Source organism: Zophobas morio, unplaced genomic scaffold (genome assembly GCF_036711695.1).
Source record: "Zophobas morio isolate AGI-343-1 ecotype UQ-CSIRO unplaced genomic scaffold, CSIRO_AGI_Zmor_V1 ptg000012l, whole genome shotgun sequence".
Taxonomy (NCBI): domain Eukaryota; kingdom Metazoa; phylum Arthropoda; class Insecta; order Coleoptera; family Tenebrionidae; genus Zophobas; species Zophobas morio.
In genome coordinates, this window is record NW_026972117.1 from 14,922,938 (window position 1) to 14,940,532 (window position 17,595).

At 35.0% G+C, this 17,595-nt stretch overlaps 7 protein-coding genes across 9 annotated transcripts in view; 6 read left to right on the plus strand and 1 right to left on the minus strand.

Annotated features, from left to right (window-relative positions):
* Nucleotides 1-17,595, minus strand: part of LOC135127835 (puratrophin-1-like) — a 529,067-nt gene that overhangs the window by 472,061 nt on the left and 39,411 nt on the right. The gene's annotated exons all lie outside the window — the stretch shown is intronic.
* Nucleotides 4,130-5,148, plus strand: LOC135128361 (farnesol dehydrogenase-like). Its single transcript, XM_064055271.1, has 4 exons — nt 4,130-4,287; nt 4,337-4,798; nt 4,851-5,009; nt 5,062-5,148. The coding sequence occupies exons 1-4, from the start codon at nt 4,180-4,182 to the stop codon at nt 5,101-5,103; spliced, it is 771 nt and encodes a 256-aa protein (XP_063911341.1). The 5' UTR covers nt 4,130-4,179; the 3' UTR covers nt 5,104-5,148.
* LOC135128362 (farnesol dehydrogenase-like) lies at nt 5,468-6,852 on the plus strand. Its single transcript, XM_064055272.1, has 5 exons — nt 5,468-5,557; nt 5,819-5,965; nt 6,012-6,473; nt 6,525-6,683; nt 6,733-6,852. Exons 2-5 carry the CDS (start codon nt 5,858-5,860, stop codon nt 6,772-6,774), a joined length of 771 nt encoding a protein of 256 aa, XP_063911342.1. The 5' UTR covers nt 5,468-5,557; nt 5,819-5,857; the 3' UTR covers nt 6,775-6,852.
* LOC135128363 (farnesol dehydrogenase-like) lies at nt 6,965-8,148 on the plus strand. Its single transcript, XM_064055273.1, has 4 exons — nt 6,965-7,203; nt 7,257-7,718; nt 7,776-7,934; nt 7,986-8,148. Exons 1-4 carry the CDS (start codon nt 7,096-7,098, stop codon nt 8,025-8,027), a joined length of 771 nt encoding a protein of 256 aa, XP_063911343.1. The 5' UTR covers nt 6,965-7,095; the 3' UTR covers nt 8,028-8,148.
* LOC135128364 (farnesol dehydrogenase-like) lies at nt 10,778-11,889 on the plus strand. The gene is made up of 4 exons (XM_064055274.1): nt 10,778-11,030; nt 11,086-11,547; nt 11,597-11,755; nt 11,803-11,889. Exons 1-4 carry the CDS (start codon nt 10,923-10,925, stop codon nt 11,842-11,844), a joined length of 771 nt encoding a protein of 256 aa, XP_063911344.1. The 5' UTR covers nt 10,778-10,922; the 3' UTR covers nt 11,845-11,889.
* LOC135128365 (farnesol dehydrogenase-like) lies at nt 12,298-13,304 on the plus strand. The gene is made up of 4 exons (XM_064055275.1): nt 12,298-12,432; nt 12,498-12,959; nt 13,009-13,167; nt 13,221-13,304. The coding sequence occupies exons 1-4, from the start codon at nt 12,325-12,327 to the stop codon at nt 13,260-13,262; spliced, it is 771 nt and encodes a 256-aa protein (XP_063911345.1). The 5' UTR covers nt 12,298-12,324; the 3' UTR covers nt 13,263-13,304.
* LOC135128367 (farnesol dehydrogenase-like) lies at nt 16,458-17,550 on the plus strand. Its single transcript, XM_064055276.1, has 4 exons — nt 16,458-16,656; nt 16,726-17,187; nt 17,235-17,393; nt 17,447-17,550. Exons 1-4 carry the CDS (start codon nt 16,549-16,551, stop codon nt 17,486-17,488), a joined length of 771 nt encoding a protein of 256 aa, XP_063911346.1. The 5' UTR covers nt 16,458-16,548; the 3' UTR covers nt 17,489-17,550.

Sequence of the window (17,595 nt, forward strand, 5' to 3'; positions counted from 1 at the left end):
GAAGTTTTTCGGCACTAGCCAATTTACCGTTGCATCTTTTCATTGATACTTCCATAGTGTCGATTGTAACTCTAAATCTTACTACTTGAATTGCAATAAGTGTCTGACAACATTTTGAACGATGTTTATTGTATATTTCATAAAAATTTTCTAGTCTATCGTCATGCAATGATATTGATTTATGTAAATGTTTTTTTATTTACTATCTAATGTTATAAAAACTGTTTTTGCGGTTTTAATTCTGTCTCTGTTATTCCTTTTTCCTCTCCTACTTCTCGCACTCTAACATCATTAATATCTACCATGCTTTCCTGGGTCTATCTTTTTATTTTTTTTTTACATTCACGTTTCTTACACTTTTTTTGTTAATTATTGTCTTGTAATGTATTTATTAACAATTTATGACCTTGACAAGTCCCGAGGTTATTTAAACAAACAAAAACAATACAATCATTGGAATCACCAATGATGTCTTCTAATGTTAAGAAGAATGTTTTTTTATATTTGCTTCCTGACAAAATCTGATATCACTGACACTCGTGAAGACAAGTAACGTGCTACAGAGGACGTTGTGATTTTAATCCAGGTAAAACACACACCACATCTTTGTGCCCAGGAAATCTGCCGCATATTCTACGCTATACCCCGTCTTCGCAAAACAACCAACTATTGCTTGCGCATTTCACGCGGACTCCGGTCATACCATGAATTGAACATCTATTAGGGCAAATGACATCAGAAAAAACCCGTCAGCTTTTGATTTATTCTAATTAATGTTGCGAACTGTATCTGTAGAATTTAGAACCATAGCTGAATGAGGTCTAGAATTACGAGAAAGCAAGCAACAACATTAAATTACGCCACACAGGATTATAAATTCCTTTATAACGTAAAATAAAGCACTATGAAATAAATACGAGGGGCATGTATTAAACACGGTCAAAATTTGGTAGTCTCGGTTCTCTAGGAACAGGCATAATGAGAGAATAAATGTTCGAATTCAGGCTGTAGAAAAAACCTAATGCTATGGTATTTGTCAATATAAGACTGATTTTGATAAACGACCGAACAATATTAAGAGTAATCACTGGAATGTAGAGGGGGTGTGTAGGCGGGGCTATTGCTTGCTTAATAAAGCCTCTGTAGAAAAAAAATAAACTTATAGCTTTTTTTAACAGCCTACGTATTAGTTGCCATTCGCACTTTACCAAAGAACATACAATTAACCACGCCCACCCACCCCGCCTCCATTTCAGTGATTCATTTTATCTAGTTCGAATGAAAGATAGATCTCAATTGAATAGAAATAAAATCGTTATAATGAGAGCAGCGTGTGTGGGCAGGGCTGGTTAAGATAAGACTGATTTTGGCAAATGATATATATTACCCTCTAAGAAAATAGAGGTCAGACGGGTGGATGAGCACTTTTGGCTTGTTTTAAATCGAACGATCAATGTCATTTGCCACAATTACTCTTATCCTAGCATGTACTAGGCCCGCCCACCCGCCCTCTCTTTTTTTAGAGGATATATCATTTGCCAAAATCAGTTTTATCGTAGCAAATACTAACAAATAAAAAGGAAAATTGCAAAAATGCTGTTCGAAAAATTGAAAACGTCAAAAATTGAAAAATCGAAAAGTGCATAATTAGAAATAGAAAACTCGTGAAATTTTTTCTTCAGCACCAATAAGAATGAATGATCAAAACGGAGTAGGGGTTAGTGGGAGGTACCATTTTTGACTTTGTTTTAAATCTTAGATTCTTTAAATTATTAATAATAATAATAAAAGCTGATTTTAGCTTTCTTCTTAAGAGTCTTGTAAGCAAATAGTAGGCCCACCCACTAAGTTTCTCTTCATTCCATTGACAACTCTTATTATTCTGCAGTCTTACTTTAGCAAATACTAGCCCCGCCCACCCGCCCCCTATTTTCTTAGAGTGTATGTGATTTGCCAAAATTAGTCGTATCTTAGCATGCACTAGGCCCCCCACCCGCCCTCTCTTTTCTTCGAGGATATGTCATTTGCCAAAATCAGTTTTATCTTAGCAAATACTAAAAAAAAAAGAAAGAAAAGTTGAAAAAATGCACTTCGAAAAATTGAAAACGTCAAAAATTGAAAAATCAAAAAGTGAATAATTAGAAATAGAAAACTCGAGAAAGTCTTTCTTCAGCACCAATAAGAATGAATGATCAAAACGGAGTAAGGGTTGGTGGGAGATACCATTTTTGACTTTGTTTTAAATCTTAGATTCTACCGTTTGTCAATGTAGAAATCAATTTCCACAGTAGAGAAAATAAAATAAGTCAGTCAAACAGAGAAAGGGTGGGCGGGGCTAAGTTTTGGGTTTTTTCTTAAGAGTTTTGTAAGCAAGCAGTAGGCCTGTCCACTAAGTGTCTCTTCATTCCAGTGACTACTCTTATTATTGTGCAGTCTTACCTTAGCAAATACTAGCCCCGCCCACCCGCCCTCTATTTTCTTAGAGTGTATGTGATTTGCCAAAATTAGTCTTATCTTAGCATGTACTTGGTCCGCCCACCCGCCCTCTCATTTCTTCGAGCATATGTCATTTGCCAAAATCAGTTTTATCTTAGCAAATATTAACACAAAAAAAGAAAAATTGAAAAAATGCAATCCCAAAAATTGAAGCCATCCAAAAAATTGAAAAATCAAAAAGTGAATAATTAAAAATATAAAATTCGTGAAATTCTTTCTTCAGCACCAATAAGAATGAATGATCAAAACGGAGGGGTTGGTGGGAGGTACCATTTTTGACTTTGTTTTAAATCTTAGATTCTATCGCTTGTCAAAGTAGAAATCAATTTCCACTGTAGAGAAAATAAAATAAGTCAGTCAAACAGAGAAAGAGGGTGGGCGGGGCTGAGTTTAGGTTTTTTCTTAAGAGTTTTGTAAGTAAGCAGTAGGCCCGCCCACTAAGTTTCTCTTCATTCCAGTGACCACTCTTATTATTGTGAAGTCTTACCTTAGCAAATACTAGCCCCGCCCACCCGCCCTCTATTTTCTTAGGGGATATGACGTTTGCCAACATCAGTTTTATCGTAGCAAATAGTAACAAAAAAAGGAAAATTGAAAAAAGCAGTTCGGAAAATTGAAGACGTCAAAAATTGAAAAATCGAAAAGCGAATAATTAAAAAATGGAAACTCGTGAAATTTTTCGTTTATAGTCAATAAGAATGAATGATTAAAACGGCAGGGGCCACCTTTTACTTTGTTTTAAATCTTAGATTGAACCACTTGTCAAAATAGAATTTAATTCCCATTTTAACCATAAATAAAATGAGTTAGGCTTATAAGCGACCACTTAACAAATATTTTTTTTTATCTTGTAAAGCTAAAAGAAGACTGTTTTTACCGACTTGCCAAAAGTATCTTTAATTTCAAGGATCAAAAAATAGAAAATGTGTGTCATCGAAAATTTAAATTTCAATATTTTTGACACATGACGGAAATCACGAGTTTACAATTACTAAAAATTTTTAAATGACATCGTTATCAGTCGAATTAAAATGTTAATTTGTAAACCATGATACGGTGATTTTAATTTAAATTTATCTCATGGTGGATGAATATTTAAGATTATAGTAACTTGGATGGTTGCCTACGTTAATTTTCAATGGAGTTTTGCGACTTTGTTTTTGTTTCTCTGGGCGCAAAATTTAATTTTAAATAGGGACGCCACAGTAGAGTGTTTGTGTTGTGGACATAACTTTTCTTAATTTGTCTGTTATCGTCTACTAATAATTGCAGCGATTTTCAAAGTTTTTGATTTTGATCGTGATAATTGTCTTAAGTCAATGTGGCAAAAATAGTACAAATTACGATGTGCAAGATTGAAAAAGAAAAAACAAAAATTTGTTAAATTTTCATATGAATCAAGACTCCACCGCAATTATGCACTAGATAAAAACACTTAAAATTATCTGCTATTAAATGACATGATTTGATACAAAACTTGTGTCACAGTCTATAGAAAAAATGCTATCATAAATAAACACATTTCTCACCATGATAGTGCATTCTTTTGTAACATAAACTGTTAAGAGGAAGATAGGCAAGGTCATGATTCAGTAGGTTCTCGGGTTATATTTAGAACCTCTAATTTCACTCGCATCAGTTTAGAGTGAAAATTTAAAGCAGTAAGACACGAGTTATCTAACAATGGTGTTATCAATGGACCGCTGGAGAGGCAAAGTCGCCATCGTAACCGGAGCCAGTGCCGGCATTGGCGCCGCTATCGCCAAACAGCTAGTCGAAGAAGGCCTCCAGGTAAAACATACAACGATTTTTATCTCACCATAAAAATACGATTTTAAAGGTGGTGGGTTTAGCCCGACGTTCCGAACGCGTTGAAGAACTCGCCAAACAACTCGAAGGTAAAAAAGGGAAACTCTACGCACTAAAAACTGACATATCGAAAGAAGAAGATATTTTGAAAGCTTTCAAGTGGGTATCAGACAATTTAGGGCCCGTCCACATCTTGATAAACAACGCCGGAATCATCCAACAAACCAATCTAACAGAAGGCGACACCGAAAAATGGAAGAAAATTTTCGACACGAACGTCCTCGGTTTGTGCATTGCCACCAGAGAAGCCGTCAAAATCATGAAAGCTAACAAAATTGACGGCCACATTGTTCACATCAACAGTATAGCAGGTCATGGTGTACCTAATTATCCGGGAATGAACGTGTATCCGGCGTCTAAACATGCTGTGACGGCTCTCACGGAAACTCTGAGGCAAGAGTTGAACCATTTGGGGCTTAAAATTAAAATTACGGTAAAAGGGGTTTGTTAGTTTGTGAGAGATTTTCTTATTTGGGAGATTTCAGAGTGTGAGTCCAGGTGGAGTGGCCACTGAAATTGTTCAGACTAATGAGTTTATAATGGATCCTAAATTGGCGGAACAGTTTAAGGATTTTCCTTTTTTACAATCGGAAGATGTTGCTGATTCGGTGCTGTATGTGTTGTCCACGGCTCCTCATGTTCAGGTAGATTTTGGAGATAACGTTTTGGTGTTAAATCTAGGTTTGATTTTTTCAGGTGCATGAATTGACCATAAAACCAATCGGAGAAAAATTTTAATTTATAGTTGACAATGTAAAACGGCAAATAAAGAAATATAATGTGTGTTAGTTTTTAATATTTGATATAAACCCGAACAAAGTCTTCTTATGTATTTATCCTTTTCGAAAATTTGATGAATTAGTCCAAAATTTGTAAAGAAAACTAAAAGGAACCCACTTTATCAGTGTGCTAGGCGTATCACTGAATTGACACCACGACAACATAAAATTGTATACAATATGTTGACGCATCATTGACAAGGTTAGCATAATCAGGACATTTAAAAACCACTTAAAATCCTCATAAAAATAAATTTATTGACGAAATGCATCAGTGTAATTGCATAGTTATTTGAATTTGAATTTTATTTTTCTATAAGTAGCAGCACTATGTGGGAACGTGATCACAAGTGTTGTGAAACTTATCAGGGAAAGGCAAATTAGGCGTGGAAACGAAGGAATCTAATCAAAGTGTGAGTAACAAGTTGTAATTTTTTTCCAATCATTTTAAATTGTGGTGTCCCGGTTTAAAAATAAAATTTCGCGCAAAGAGAAAAATAACAAAGTTTAGCGCCTGTGTAAGGGCAATTGTTTAAACAAAAACAAATCGCATTCGACGCCACGGTCCCCTACAACGAGTGTAATTAGTTATACTTAACGACTATCACCATCTGTGATTAGATAACTCGCTATCTCTAGCCTCCAAAACATATTAACTTGTTTTTTTTTGCTAGTTCACCATTACAAGTCTACCGGTTAACCAAAGTTTAAACATGGTGTTGTCGATGGATCGTTGGAAGGGCAAAACTGCCATCATCACAGGTACCAGTGCAGGAATTGGTGCAGCCATCGCTAAAGCCCTCGTCCAAGAAGGCCTACAAGTCTGTTCCCCCACTAAAACACCAAAACTTACTCATATTTGTAAAGGTTGTAGGTCTGGCTAGACGCGTTGAGCGCGTAGAAGAACTCGCCAAGCAGTTGGAAGGAGCAAAAGGAAAACTTCATCCACTCAAAGCCGACGTAACCAAAGAAGAAGACATTTTGGCAGCTTTCGACTGGACATCCAAAAATTTAGGCCCAGTTCATATCCTAATTAACAATGCAGGAATAGTTCAACAAACCACCTTGGTTGAAGGAGAGACCGAAAAATGGAAGAAAGTTTTTGACACTAATGTTCTTGGTTTGTGCGTGGCTACAAGGGAAGCTGTTAAAGTAATGAAAGCTAATAAGATCGATGGCCATATTATCCACATCAACAGCATTGCCGGCCATTCCGCGATTAATATTCCTGGTGTCAACGTATATCCAGCTTCCAAGCACGCGGTGACGGCGCTAACAGAGACCCTAAGGCAGGAATTAAACCATCTGGGTCTTAAAATCAGGATCACGGTAGGTTTGTCTTGTTGTTTTTACGCTGTCGGTTGAGTTGTGAGTTTTTAGAGTGTTAGTCCTGGTGGTGTCAGTACTGAAATTGCTCAAACTAACAACTTTAAGCCAGATCCTGCAGTAATGGAGATGAATAGAAATGTTTCGCCATTGGAATCGGAAGATATAGCTGATTCTGTTATGTATGTGTTGTCTACACCTCCACATGTCCAGGTAACAAACAGATAGTACGTTTTTGAGATTTAATTCTCGTGGGTTTTAGGTTCATGAGCTGATTATCAAACCTGTTGGAGAAAAACTGTAAATAAAATAAAGATATTATTCACTGTGTATATTATTGCAGAAATAAATAAATAAATATTTAAATAAACAATTAAGATTACTTGACGCTATATTTCTGTGTCCCTAAGCACAAACACTTTCATTGCATTTAATCTTGCAAAAACTATCATGACTAATTCCGAAAAGTATCGTGACTAGAACATTTTGTTGTCACTTTTATCTGTAAAAATCCACAAGCAATTAAGATATAACAATCAATTGCTCAAAGTGTTGTCATATATTTATTGCTAGCCAACTATCAAGGTGCAGAATAAAATCGACCCTTCCCAGCAGAAACCAAATCATGGACGGATCAATGGAAATATGGGTCGGTAAAGTGGCCATCGTGACCGGAGCCAGTGCGGGAATTGGTGCAGCCATTGCCCAAAAGCTTGTAGAAGAAGGCTTACAGGTGAGCACCCCCAAAATCGTCTTCCTATTTCAACAATTCCGATTTACCTCTAGGTCGTCGGTTTCGCTCGACGAGCTGAACGCGTAAAAGAGCTTGCGAAGAAACTCCACGACAAAAAAGGGAAACTTCACGCCGTTAAAGCCGACGTTTCCAAGGAAAAGGAAATTTTGAAGGCGTTCCAGTGGGTGGAAAAGCACGTAGGCCACGTTCACATCCTCGTGAACAACGCTGGAGTCGTTAAACAAACAAGTTTGATGGAAGGAGACACCAAGATGTGGCAGGCGGTCCTTGATACGAATATCTTAGGGCTATGTGTAGCTACCAGAGAAGCTATTAGAGTGATGAAAGCTAACAAGATCGACGGTCACATTATCCACATCAACAGCATTTCTGGTCATAACGTTCCAGATTTTCCTGGTTTGAATATCTATCCGGCTTCCAAGCACGCTGTAACTGCTGTGACTGAGTCGTTGAGGCAGGAACTAAGTCAGGCTAATTTAAAAATTAAAATCACGGTAAGATTGCTGATTTCTGTTTAATTTTAATTTATACTCCTATTTTTTTTTATTTAGAGTGTTAGTCCTGGATCGGTCAGTACCGAAATGGGCCAAACTAACAATTTTGTAATAGATGCCCAAACTGAGGCACTATTGAAAAGTATGCCCTATCTGCAGCCCGAAGACATTGCAGATTCCGTTTTGTATGTCCTTTCTACCCCACCTACTGTTCAGGTAAAGCTATGACTCATCCAGGATTTCGAATATCTAATTTTTCATTTTTAGGTCCATGAGTTGACTATTAAACCAATAGGCGAATTACAATAGTTACAAAGAAGATGTACTTTTTTTGTTATTTTTAGTAAAGTGTTTATAATGCTGTGTAATAAAGATAATGCGTTATATAATTATCAGCAGTAAACGCAATCTAAAAATATTTCTCTAAATTGTTGCCACTACAGATTTATTGTGTTAACTCAGCATAATTTTATCAATAATAAATAATCTTTTCGTCGTTCCATTAAAACGTTTTTAGATATTTACACAAAAATTCAGACATAAGTAAAACTGTGACTCATTGTCAAGATACGTACAAATCTCTATAAGACAAGGAATTTAGAATATGAAAATTCAGTTTCTTTCATGTCTAAAGATATACTGAGAAAGCAATAAAAAAAATTGGTCTAAAGAGTAAAAAATATGAATAGAATGATGAATCACAAGTACAGACTCATCATATTTTCTACATTTTAGATAGGATTTATTCAGCAAAATTTTGGGGTGACGTCATCAATTTTTTAGGGGGATGAACAAATACATTTTGATAAAAAATTTACCATGCTTATAATAACTTTAAAACATCTCCAAGATTTCAAAGCATTCGGTTCTGTAATTCCTGATTAAACCAATAAAATAAATTCATGCATTCATTAATTTTTCTGAGTCACCTTTATATGCAAATCCAAAAAATATGAATGGAATGATATATCACAAGAAGAGACTCACCATATTTTGTACATTTTAGATAGGATTTATTCAGCAAAATTTTGTGGTGACGTCATAAATTTTTTAGGCGAGACGACCAAATACATTTTGATCAAAAATTTACCATGCTTATGATAATTTTAAAATATCTTCAAGATTTCAAAGCATTCGGTTTTGTAGTTCCTGAGTAAATCAATAAAATAAATTGTGCGCATTCATTAATTTTTTTGAGTCACCCTGTATATGCAAATCCAAAAAATATGAATGGAATGATATATCGCAAGAAGAGACTCACCATATTTTGTACATTTTAGATAGGATTTATTCGGCAAACTTTTGAGCTGACGTCATCAAGTTTTTGGAGGGGATAACCAAATATATTTTGACTAAAGATTTATGATGCTCTTTAGAGCCTTAAAACATCTGCAACATTTCAAAACATTCGGGTTAGCAGATTCAAAATTAAATTGAAAAATGTTGTTTTATAATTTTGTTTTTTTTTCCAAAAATCTGGACGTTTCTGGTAAAAACTCAATTCGGAGTCGTAAACGACATGTGTAGGACTATGTTATTTTATATAATTTAAGAACCATTTACTATGTACAATTTTGAAGTGACGTCATCGCATTAGTGGTGGAGATGATTAGACAAATTTTGGTTAGCGTTTTACCATCTACATGATATTCCTAATACAAGTACAAAATTTCGTAACAATCGGTCCAGTACTTTCGGAGATTATATGTCTAATAAAAATCCGGGACGGCAGACAGACGGACAGACGGACAGACGAACAGACAGACGGAAATGGGGGACCTATTTCTTCGTCTTCTAGGGGTCATGAAAGATCGAGAAAACGTAAAAGTAGAGAGTGGGCCGACGGACTCGATTACAACACTTCCTTTGCTTACGCTCGGGAAGTAAAAATTGTCTTAGATAGAATTTTCATTCTGTCAAATTATCGTCACATCAAAACTGGAGATATAATCGTGGAATAAATGCAAATTTAATTTTAACTTCAGAAGGTAGGTGGTAGTTTCAAACTGTATGTTTGCAATAAGCGTAAACTACGAATATGAAAATTAGGTTCTCCATTTCCGTCTGTCTGTCGTCTGTTACCTATTGTTTGTCGACGATTAAACTATAGTTTATAAATTCGTCTTATTTTGAACATTGTACACTACGTTTTAGAAAAAAAGTACGATTTGTTAAGAAAGTCTCCCTTGAAATATACCCACAGTTATCAAAACCTACCAATTTATTTATTTAACCTTTTTGTTTTGTTATCGAGTCATTTTTCAAAAACTATTCAAAATTTTGATTTAGTTTTTTAACAGTAATAAAACCAAACACTCTAACAATGTACACTTTTTATAGAGTATGGTTTAAGATAATGTTTGTAATGATTTTGATTCCAAAATACTTGCACGAAAATCAACAGCGAACACTTGTCGTGTATGCAAATGTTCGATCTTGATTAGAGTTCAAACAAAGTTATGCAGACCTATGAAATTAAAACCTCCTCGCCGCTTTTTAGTTATTACATAAACTTTACCCAAAAAATTAAACTTAAAACAACTTAAACACAAAATTTGAAAGAACGTGTTACTTAAAAGTTGTTATATAAAATCGATGACGTCAGTCATAACTTTGACAGAGGTGGTCAAAAATTTGTACTGGAAATGTAACCGAATTAAGAAATTTTAGGTAGTTCTTTGTGTCTGTTCTTGCATTCGTTTTGCTGCCACGAATACACTATAGATCGATAAGTGTTTTAATTTTAATAATAAAATTATATTATAGATGTAAATGAGTAACAAGTACACACCTTCTTAGTCAATATTGCACAATTTTCTGCAATGTACAAATACATGATTTAGCGTTTCTTTAAAAACTTCAACTACTTACTACGCGTAGATAACAGTCACGACATAGAACCATGGTTCGGAAAGTTTTGAAAATTTTACAGTGGTGTAACTCACGTAATCCCAAAAAATACTTACTTATCCTATAATTATAACTAATTTTGAACTGGATATCTCTATATCTATAATATATATTTAAACGGCGCTATCTTCATGTTATTTTAAGAAGTAAACAATGTTATCTAAACGAACACTGAATAGAATACTATCGCGTAATCGACAACTCAGCAACTTTTAACCAGAAATTATATAAATTAACGCATTTTTACAGTATTAATTTATATACTTGCTCGCACAGGTAAACAACAGAATTAACATGGTCGTGTCAATGGAACGTTGGAGAGGCAAAGTCGCCATTGTGACTGGGGCAAGTGTAGGAATTGGTGAATCTATTGTTGAAAAATTGGTGGAAGAAGGTCTCCAGGTATGTATTTTTCTCATAACCTCTATATTCTTATTAAAAACAAGAATCATTTTAGGTCGTAGGTCTAGCTCGCCGATCTGAAAAAGTCGAAGAACACGCGAAAAAGCTCACAGGCAAAAAGGGCAAACTGCATGCTTTTAAAGCCGACGTTTCTAAGGAAGAAGATATCCTTAAAGCATTCAAATGGGTTACAGAAAATTTAGGCCCTGTCCACATTCTAATTAACAATGCTGGTATTGTCCAGCAGACTAACCTAGTTGAAGGAGACACAGAAAAGTGGCAAAAGATTTTTGACACCAATGTAATCGGGTTGTCGGTAGCCACAAGAGAGGCGGTGAAAATCATGAAAGAAAACAAGATTGACGGTCACATTGTCCACATTAATAGTATAGTGGGGCACAAAGTTGCATACCACGCTTTTTCAAACGTGTACCCAGCTTCAAAATATGCCGTTACGGCGTTAACTGAAACTCTTAGGCAAGAGTTCAATCATCTTGGGCTGAAGATCAAAATTACGGTAAGGGGTGTCACTACAGATTTAGATGTAACAGTTAAACGTATTTTAGAGTGTTAGTCCGGGAGTGGTTGCTACAGAACTTAGACAAACTAATAATTTTGTTATGGACGAAAATATGAAAAAAGCGGCTGCAACTAGGCCACAACTTAAATCCGAAGATGTTGCTGAAGCCGTACTCTATGTATTGGCTACACCACCACACGTTCAGGTAAGTTTCATCAGACGAAAAAATTAGATTAACAATGCTTTTTGTAGGTACATGAACTGACGATTAAACCGGTTGGAGAAGCTCTCTAGATAATAAAGTTTTATTATTGTGTATAAATAAAAATATAGCAAGTTTTTCTGCGTCTAATTTCTTTTGTTATGCATACCTCATTGTTTATATGTAAACCAAGTTTGTTTAATATACATTCCACATAATTTTCGTAAAAACGTAAATATGTATATACAGGGGTCAGATTTGATAATAAAATACACAACAGCTTGTTGAAATTTTGAGAATAAGCCTGTTTTTATCATATGGCGTCAAAAATACGACATATACTAAAAAAATAAACAGGGAATCGATAAATGTACAAACATCTAAGACAAGTGATATTTAAAGATAATTCTTTTTCACATTATGTTAAAAAATACACAATGCTATCTGTAGTAACAATGTTATCCCGCTAATCAACAACTCAGCAAATTTTATTAAGAACTTATATAATTAACGGAATTAGCTTTCTCAACTATTTGTACCGTACGTAGCTGTAAACAACAAGATTAACAACCATGGTGCTGTCAATGGAGCGTTGGAAGGGCAAAGTGGCCATTGTGACTGGTGCCAGTGTAGGAATTGGTGCTTCCATCGTTGAAAAACTGGTAGAAGCAGGTCTACAGGTGCGTAATATATATTTTTTATATACATTTTGAAAAAATAAGCTTTTTAATTTTTGCTATTGTAGGTAGTAGGTCTCGCTCGACGATCCGAGCAGGTCGAAGAAAACGCAAAAAAGCTTGCAGGCAAATCGGGTAAACTCCATGCTTTCAAAGCCGACATTTCCAAAGAAGAAGACATCCTTAAAGCCTTCAAATGGGTAACCGAAAACTTAGGTCCTCTCCACATTCTCGTCAACAACGCTGGTGTCGTCCAGCAGACCAACCTAGTTGAAGGAGACACAGAAAAATGGAAGAAAATTTTCGATACTAACGTCATCGGTTTGTCGATAGCAACAAGAGAAGCAGTGAAAATCATGAAAGAAAACAAAATCGACGGTCACATTGTCCACATCAACAGCACATTGGGTCACAAAATCGTGTATCAGCCGTTTTCAAATGTATACCCGGCGTCAAAGCACGCCGTTACTGCCTTAACTGAAACTCTTAGGCAAGAGTTGAACCACGTCGGACTTAAGATCAAAATTTCGGTATGTAATGTCGTAGATTTGGGTTTAGTTGGTTAATAATAATGTTTAGAGTGTTAGTCCCGGAGTAACGGCGTCGGAACTTGCCAAAACTAATAATATTGTTTTCGATGAAAAAGTGCAGAAAGCGCGTAAAAATTGGGTTCGACTTAATGTGGAAGATATTGCTAATGGTGTGATGTATGTTTTGTCTACGCCACCACACGTTCAGGTATGTGTCAGTTAAAGGAAAGGAAAATCTGGATGATAAGTTTTTGGTTTTAGGTGCATGAGCTGATAATTAAGCCACTTGGAGAAGCTTTCTAGATATTTAATTTATGTTAAAGTGTTGATTCATTATTGTGACCAAATAAAAAAATAACAAGTTTCTATAGGTCTATATTTCTCTTACATTAATAATGATAATAATTTGACTTATATTAGTCATTAAACATTTTGAAACCACTGAACTGATTTTCGTAAATATCTATAGTTAGATATTCTCTATACATACATATACGCATTGTAATATACAGAAGAGATCTGAAGCTTTGTAGTCGATGGTGTCAAAAATTTCACTAAACAAAAATAAGTAAACACGATTATGTAAAAAGTTTTAATTTATATTTTAGAGATGTTTTAAGTTTGTTGTTGTCGAAATAAGTCTACACATATTAAGAAAATAGACAAAATGTAGCCCCGCCCACCTGCCCGATCTCAATTGTGATGATTTTTTTATTCGTCATGGGCCAAGGGGGCGGAGACTACTTGGAAAATCTAAATTTCCTTCCAAAAATTTACCATTTTAAACGCGTTTCAAGTTTCTAAAAATAAAAAAATCATCACAATTGAGATGGGGTGGGTGGGCGGGGTTTATATTTTGTATTTTTTTTCTTAATATACATAGTATTCTTTGAACAACACAGTACTCAAAAACATGTTTTTCATTTATTGTAAAGAAATAAGTATTTGGCAATTAAGCTCCGTCTCCTTGGTTGTCGGCGAATAAAAAAAATCATCACAATTGAGACGGGGCGGGTGGGCGGGCTTACACTTTGCCTTCTTGTTTTAATATGTGTAGACTTCTTTTCGCAACAAAAAATTTAAAACATATTTAAAATGGAAAATTTTTATAAGGATATCGATTTTGCAACTAAGCTCTGCCCCATAATTGAAAATACATATTTCCTTGCAAAAATCTACCACTTTAACAACGTTTTAAGTTTCTTGTTGTGAAAAGATGGCTATGTATATTAAGAAAAAAAAAGCTAAAATATAAGCCCCGCCCACTCGCCCTATCTCCTATCTCAATTCTAATGATTTTTTTTTATTCGTCGTAAGCCGAGGGGGGAGCTTTAATTGTTAAATTAAAAAAAAAAACGGTGAACAGCAACGTCAGCGGCAAGTTTTATAAATCGACCTTAAGTGTATTTTGATATCTGCTGATGAATTTTTGAACAAATTTGTTAAAACAGTGTATAACAGTTTGATTATTTATTTTTTTCTTTCACTGTAACATTTCTAACATTTCTCTTCAAACAGTTTACACTACACAAATAACGCCGAAAATTAATTATTTCTAAAAACGAAAGAGAGCCTAATTGCAAAATACATATTTTCTTCCAAAAATTCACCATTTTAAACGCGTTTCAAGTTTCTAAAAATAAAAAAATCATCACAATTGAGATGGGGAGGGTGGGCGGGGTTGTATTTTTTTTTCTTAATATACATAGTATTCTTTGAACAACACGGTACTCAAAAACATATTTTTAATTCTTTGTAAAGAAATAAGTATTTGGCAATTAAGCTCTGCCCCCTTGGTTCTCGGCGAATAAAATAAATCATCACAATTGAGATAGGGCGGGTGGGCGGGCTTACACTTTGCCTTCTAGTTTTAATATGTGTAGATTTCTTTTCATAACGAGAAATTTAAAACATATTTAAAATGGAAAATTTGTACCAGGAAATATCGCTTTTGCAATTAGGCTCCGCCCCAAAATTGCAAAATCTATATTTCCTTGCAAAAATGTACCATTTTAACCATGTTTTAAGTTTCTTGTTGTGAAAAGATGGCTATGTATATTAAGACAAAAAAGGCAAAATATAAGCCCCGCCCACCCGCCCTATCTCTATTCTGATATATTTTTTTGTTCGTCGTGAGCTTCTTTTTCTTCCTCAATCTTTATTTTCCCTGATCTGCCTTCCGTTAGTCCATTTATATCCTGTTCTAGTTCGTTTTCTTCTTCTTCTTCTTTTTCTTTTGCTGCTGTTTCTAGCAGTTCAGAAAAATACTCTTTCCATCTATGTATGACTTCCCTTGATTCACTGAGTAGTTTATCGTTTTTGTGCTAAATTTGTCTTGGATTACAGTAAACTCATTTGACTTACACCTTGCAAAACTGTTATGACTTAAGCCGCTTACGTCAAAACACCCTTATAAGTCAAACTGACTTAACTCAGTTCACAGCCCCATTATGGCAACAATGGACAGTAATAATCCTTGCGGTTCGGGTCCATAAAGTTTACAATAGCCAGTTTGACTGACAAGGGTGGTTTGGCTTAAGCCGATTAAGTCATAAAAGTTTTACAAAGTGCATGTCAAGTGAGTTTACTGTACGTCCTTTCTTCCCTCGCATACCTCTGAATACCCTATGGAACAGTTTTTGGTTTTCCATCCAGACTTTCTTCTGTTTTTTGCGTTTTTTATCATATTTTTGACTCTTTTTTTTGCCTCATTGTATGTTTTATAAGCTTGCTAATTCTTTTCATTTAGATAGATTTTCGATTTAGTTTTCTTTTCTTTGATTTCCACTTTAACTTCTTAGACATTGTTTACACTATTACTAGCAGTTCTGATTTTTCCTCTAACAGCACTTCAGTTCACCTTGACATCGATGATCTTTCTTTTATAAGGTAATTTATGATAGATTTTTCGTTACGTCCCGGTTCTTCTCGTGGAAATTTATTATCCCATTTTCTAACATCGCTGGATCGTCTGCGTTGATCGTTAACCCATTTATCATAACCTTATTTTTCCTTCTTTTTTTGTGTCTTCATTCCCTCTGTCTTCAGATAACGAATTATTTCTTTTATTATTATTATTTCACATTTTCTTTTCTCCGACTTTTGTTTTCTTCTTTTAGTTCTCCCATCATTAAATGTTTTCGGTTCTTTCAGAATCTTCTGTATCTGGAGCGTCATCTCTTTTTGGTCTTCTTTCATTTGCTGCATCATTCTGATAAATTGATCTAATTTTCCGTCGTCTTCTTTAAATTGAATTTTTGTAGTTTTTACTTTTTCTTAATGGATTTTGACATATTTCTTTTACTGCTCACCTTTATTTACCCCCACCATCAGTATAATATTCGTCAGCGCTCCCGATTTTACACTGGGTACCTTTACCTTGGGCTAACAGTGCGCTAAAGGCAACAACGTTTAAAGATAACTTTTTTTCCACATTATACTAAAAAAATAAACAGCTATCTGCGATAACATCGTTATCGCATTAATCAATAACTAAAATGTTAGTAAGAACTTATATTACGAACGCATTTTAGGCTTTTCAGCAGTTAATTTATATTGTGCGTAGCAGTAAAGAGCAAGATCAACAACCATGGTACTGTCAATGGAACGTTGGAAGGGCAAAGTGGCCATTGTGACTGGCGCCAGTGTAGGAATTGGTGCTGCTATTGTTGAAAAATTAGTGGAAGAAGGTTTACAAGTACGTAATTACAAAATATTGTTCTTTTCTATAAATTTTGAACTAATTTGAGAACATTTATCATTTTAGGTAGTAGGTCTAGCTCGACGATCCGAGCAAATTGAAGAAAACGCCAAAAAGCTTGCAGGCAAAAAAGGCAAACTCCATGCCCTCAAAGCCGACATTTCCAAAGAAGAAGACATCCTCAAAGCATTCAAATGGGTTACCGAAAACTTAGGCGCTCCCCACATTTTAATCAACAACGCTGGAGTTATCCAACAGACAACCCTGGTTGAAGGCGACACAGAAATGTGGAAGAAAATTTTTGATATTAACGTAATCGGGTTATCAATAGCGACAAGAGAAGCAGTGAAACTAATGAGAGAAAACAAAATCGACGGTCACATTGTCCACATCAACAGCACCTTGGGTCACAAAATTGTGTACCAGCAGTTTTCCAACGTATATCCGGCTTCAAAGTACGCCGTTACAGCTTTAACTGAAACCCTCAGACAAGAATTGAATCATCTTGGACTGAAGATAAAAGTTTCGGTACGTGATATTGTGAATTTGAGTTTTGGCTAGTAGGAGTGTTTCAGAGCGTAAGCCCGGGACCAACCGCGTCGGAATTTTCGCGAACTAGTAATTTTGTTTTCGACGAAAATATGAAGAAAATGATGGCTGACAGAGTACGAGTTAAAACTGAAGATATTGCCGATGGGGTAATCTATGTATTGTCAACGCCACCACATGTTCAGGTATACTCCAACTGAAGAAAAGGAGAGACTTGGGTTATAAGTTTTTGTTTTAGGTACACGAATTAATAATCAAGCCAGTTGGAGATCCTTACTAGACCTTTTATTTTTGTTAAAATCTTGGGTCATTGTTATGGCTAAATAAAAATATGGAAAACTATGTCAATAGATCTTTTATTATAAACTAGTACACTTATTTCTTCTT

Excerpts from the sequence above, each read along its gene's own strand:
- LOC135128363 (XM_064055273.1), top strand. The coding sequence starts at position 7,096 with ATGGACGGATCAATGGAAATATGGGTCGGTAAAGTGGCCATCGTGACC. Across the intron at positions 7,719-7,775 it reads ATTTAAAAATTAAAATCACG|AGTGTTAGTCCTGGATCGGT; the intron begins GTAAGATTGCTG and ends TTTTTTATTTAG. Across the intron at positions 7,935-7,985 it reads CTACCCCACCTACTGTTCAG|GTCCATGAGTTGACTATTAA; the intron begins GTAAAGCTATGA and ends TTTCATTTTTAG.
- LOC135128367 (XM_064055276.1), top strand. The coding sequence starts at position 16,549 with ATGGTACTGTCAATGGAACGTTGGAAGGGCAAAGTGGCCATTGTGACT. Across the intron at positions 17,188-17,234 it reads GACTGAAGATAAAAGTTTCG|AGCGTAAGCCCGGGACCAAC; the intron begins GTACGTGATATT and ends GGAGTGTTTCAG. Across the intron at positions 17,394-17,446 it reads CAACGCCACCACATGTTCAG|GTACACGAATTAATAATCAA; the intron begins GTATACTCCAAC and ends TTTTTGTTTTAG.
- LOC135128364 (XM_064055274.1), top strand. The coding sequence starts at position 10,923 with ATGGTCGTGTCAATGGAACGTTGGAGAGGCAAAGTCGCCATTGTGACT. Across the intron at positions 11,031-11,085 it reads TGGTGGAAGAAGGTCTCCAG|GTCGTAGGTCTAGCTCGCCG; the intron begins GTATGTATTTTT and ends GAATCATTTTAG. Across the intron at positions 11,756-11,802 it reads CTACACCACCACACGTTCAG|GTACATGAACTGACGATTAA; the intron begins GTAAGTTTCATC and ends TGCTTTTTGTAG.
- LOC135128361 (XM_064055271.1), top strand. The coding sequence starts at position 4,180 with ATGGTGTTATCAATGGACCGCTGGAGAGGCAAAGTCGCCATCGTAACC. Across the intron at positions 4,288-4,336 it reads TAGTCGAAGAAGGCCTCCAG|GTGGTGGGTTTAGCCCGACG; the intron begins GTAAAACATACA and ends ACGATTTTAAAG. Across the intron at positions 4,799-4,850 it reads GGCTTAAAATTAAAATTACG|AGTGTGAGTCCAGGTGGAGT; the intron begins GTAAAAGGGGTT and ends GGGAGATTTCAG.
- LOC135128365 (XM_064055275.1), top strand. The coding sequence starts at position 12,325 with ATGGTGCTGTCAATGGAGCGTTGGAAGGGCAAAGTGGCCATTGTGACT. Across the intron at positions 12,433-12,497 it reads TGGTAGAAGCAGGTCTACAG|GTAGTAGGTCTCGCTCGACG; the intron begins GTGCGTAATATA and ends TTGCTATTGTAG. Across the intron at positions 13,168-13,220 it reads CTACGCCACCACACGTTCAG|GTGCATGAGCTGATAATTAA; the intron begins GTATGTGTCAGT and ends TTTTGGTTTTAG.
- LOC135128362 (XM_064055272.1), top strand. The coding sequence starts at position 5,858 with ATGGTGTTGTCGATGGATCGTTGGAAGGGCAAAACTGCCATCATCACA. Across the intron at positions 5,966-6,011 it reads TCGTCCAAGAAGGCCTACAA|GTTGTAGGTCTGGCTAGACG; the intron begins GTCTGTTCCCCC and ends ATATTTGTAAAG. Across the intron at positions 6,474-6,524 it reads GTCTTAAAATCAGGATCACG|AGTGTTAGTCCTGGTGGTGT; the intron begins GTAGGTTTGTCT and ends GTGAGTTTTTAG.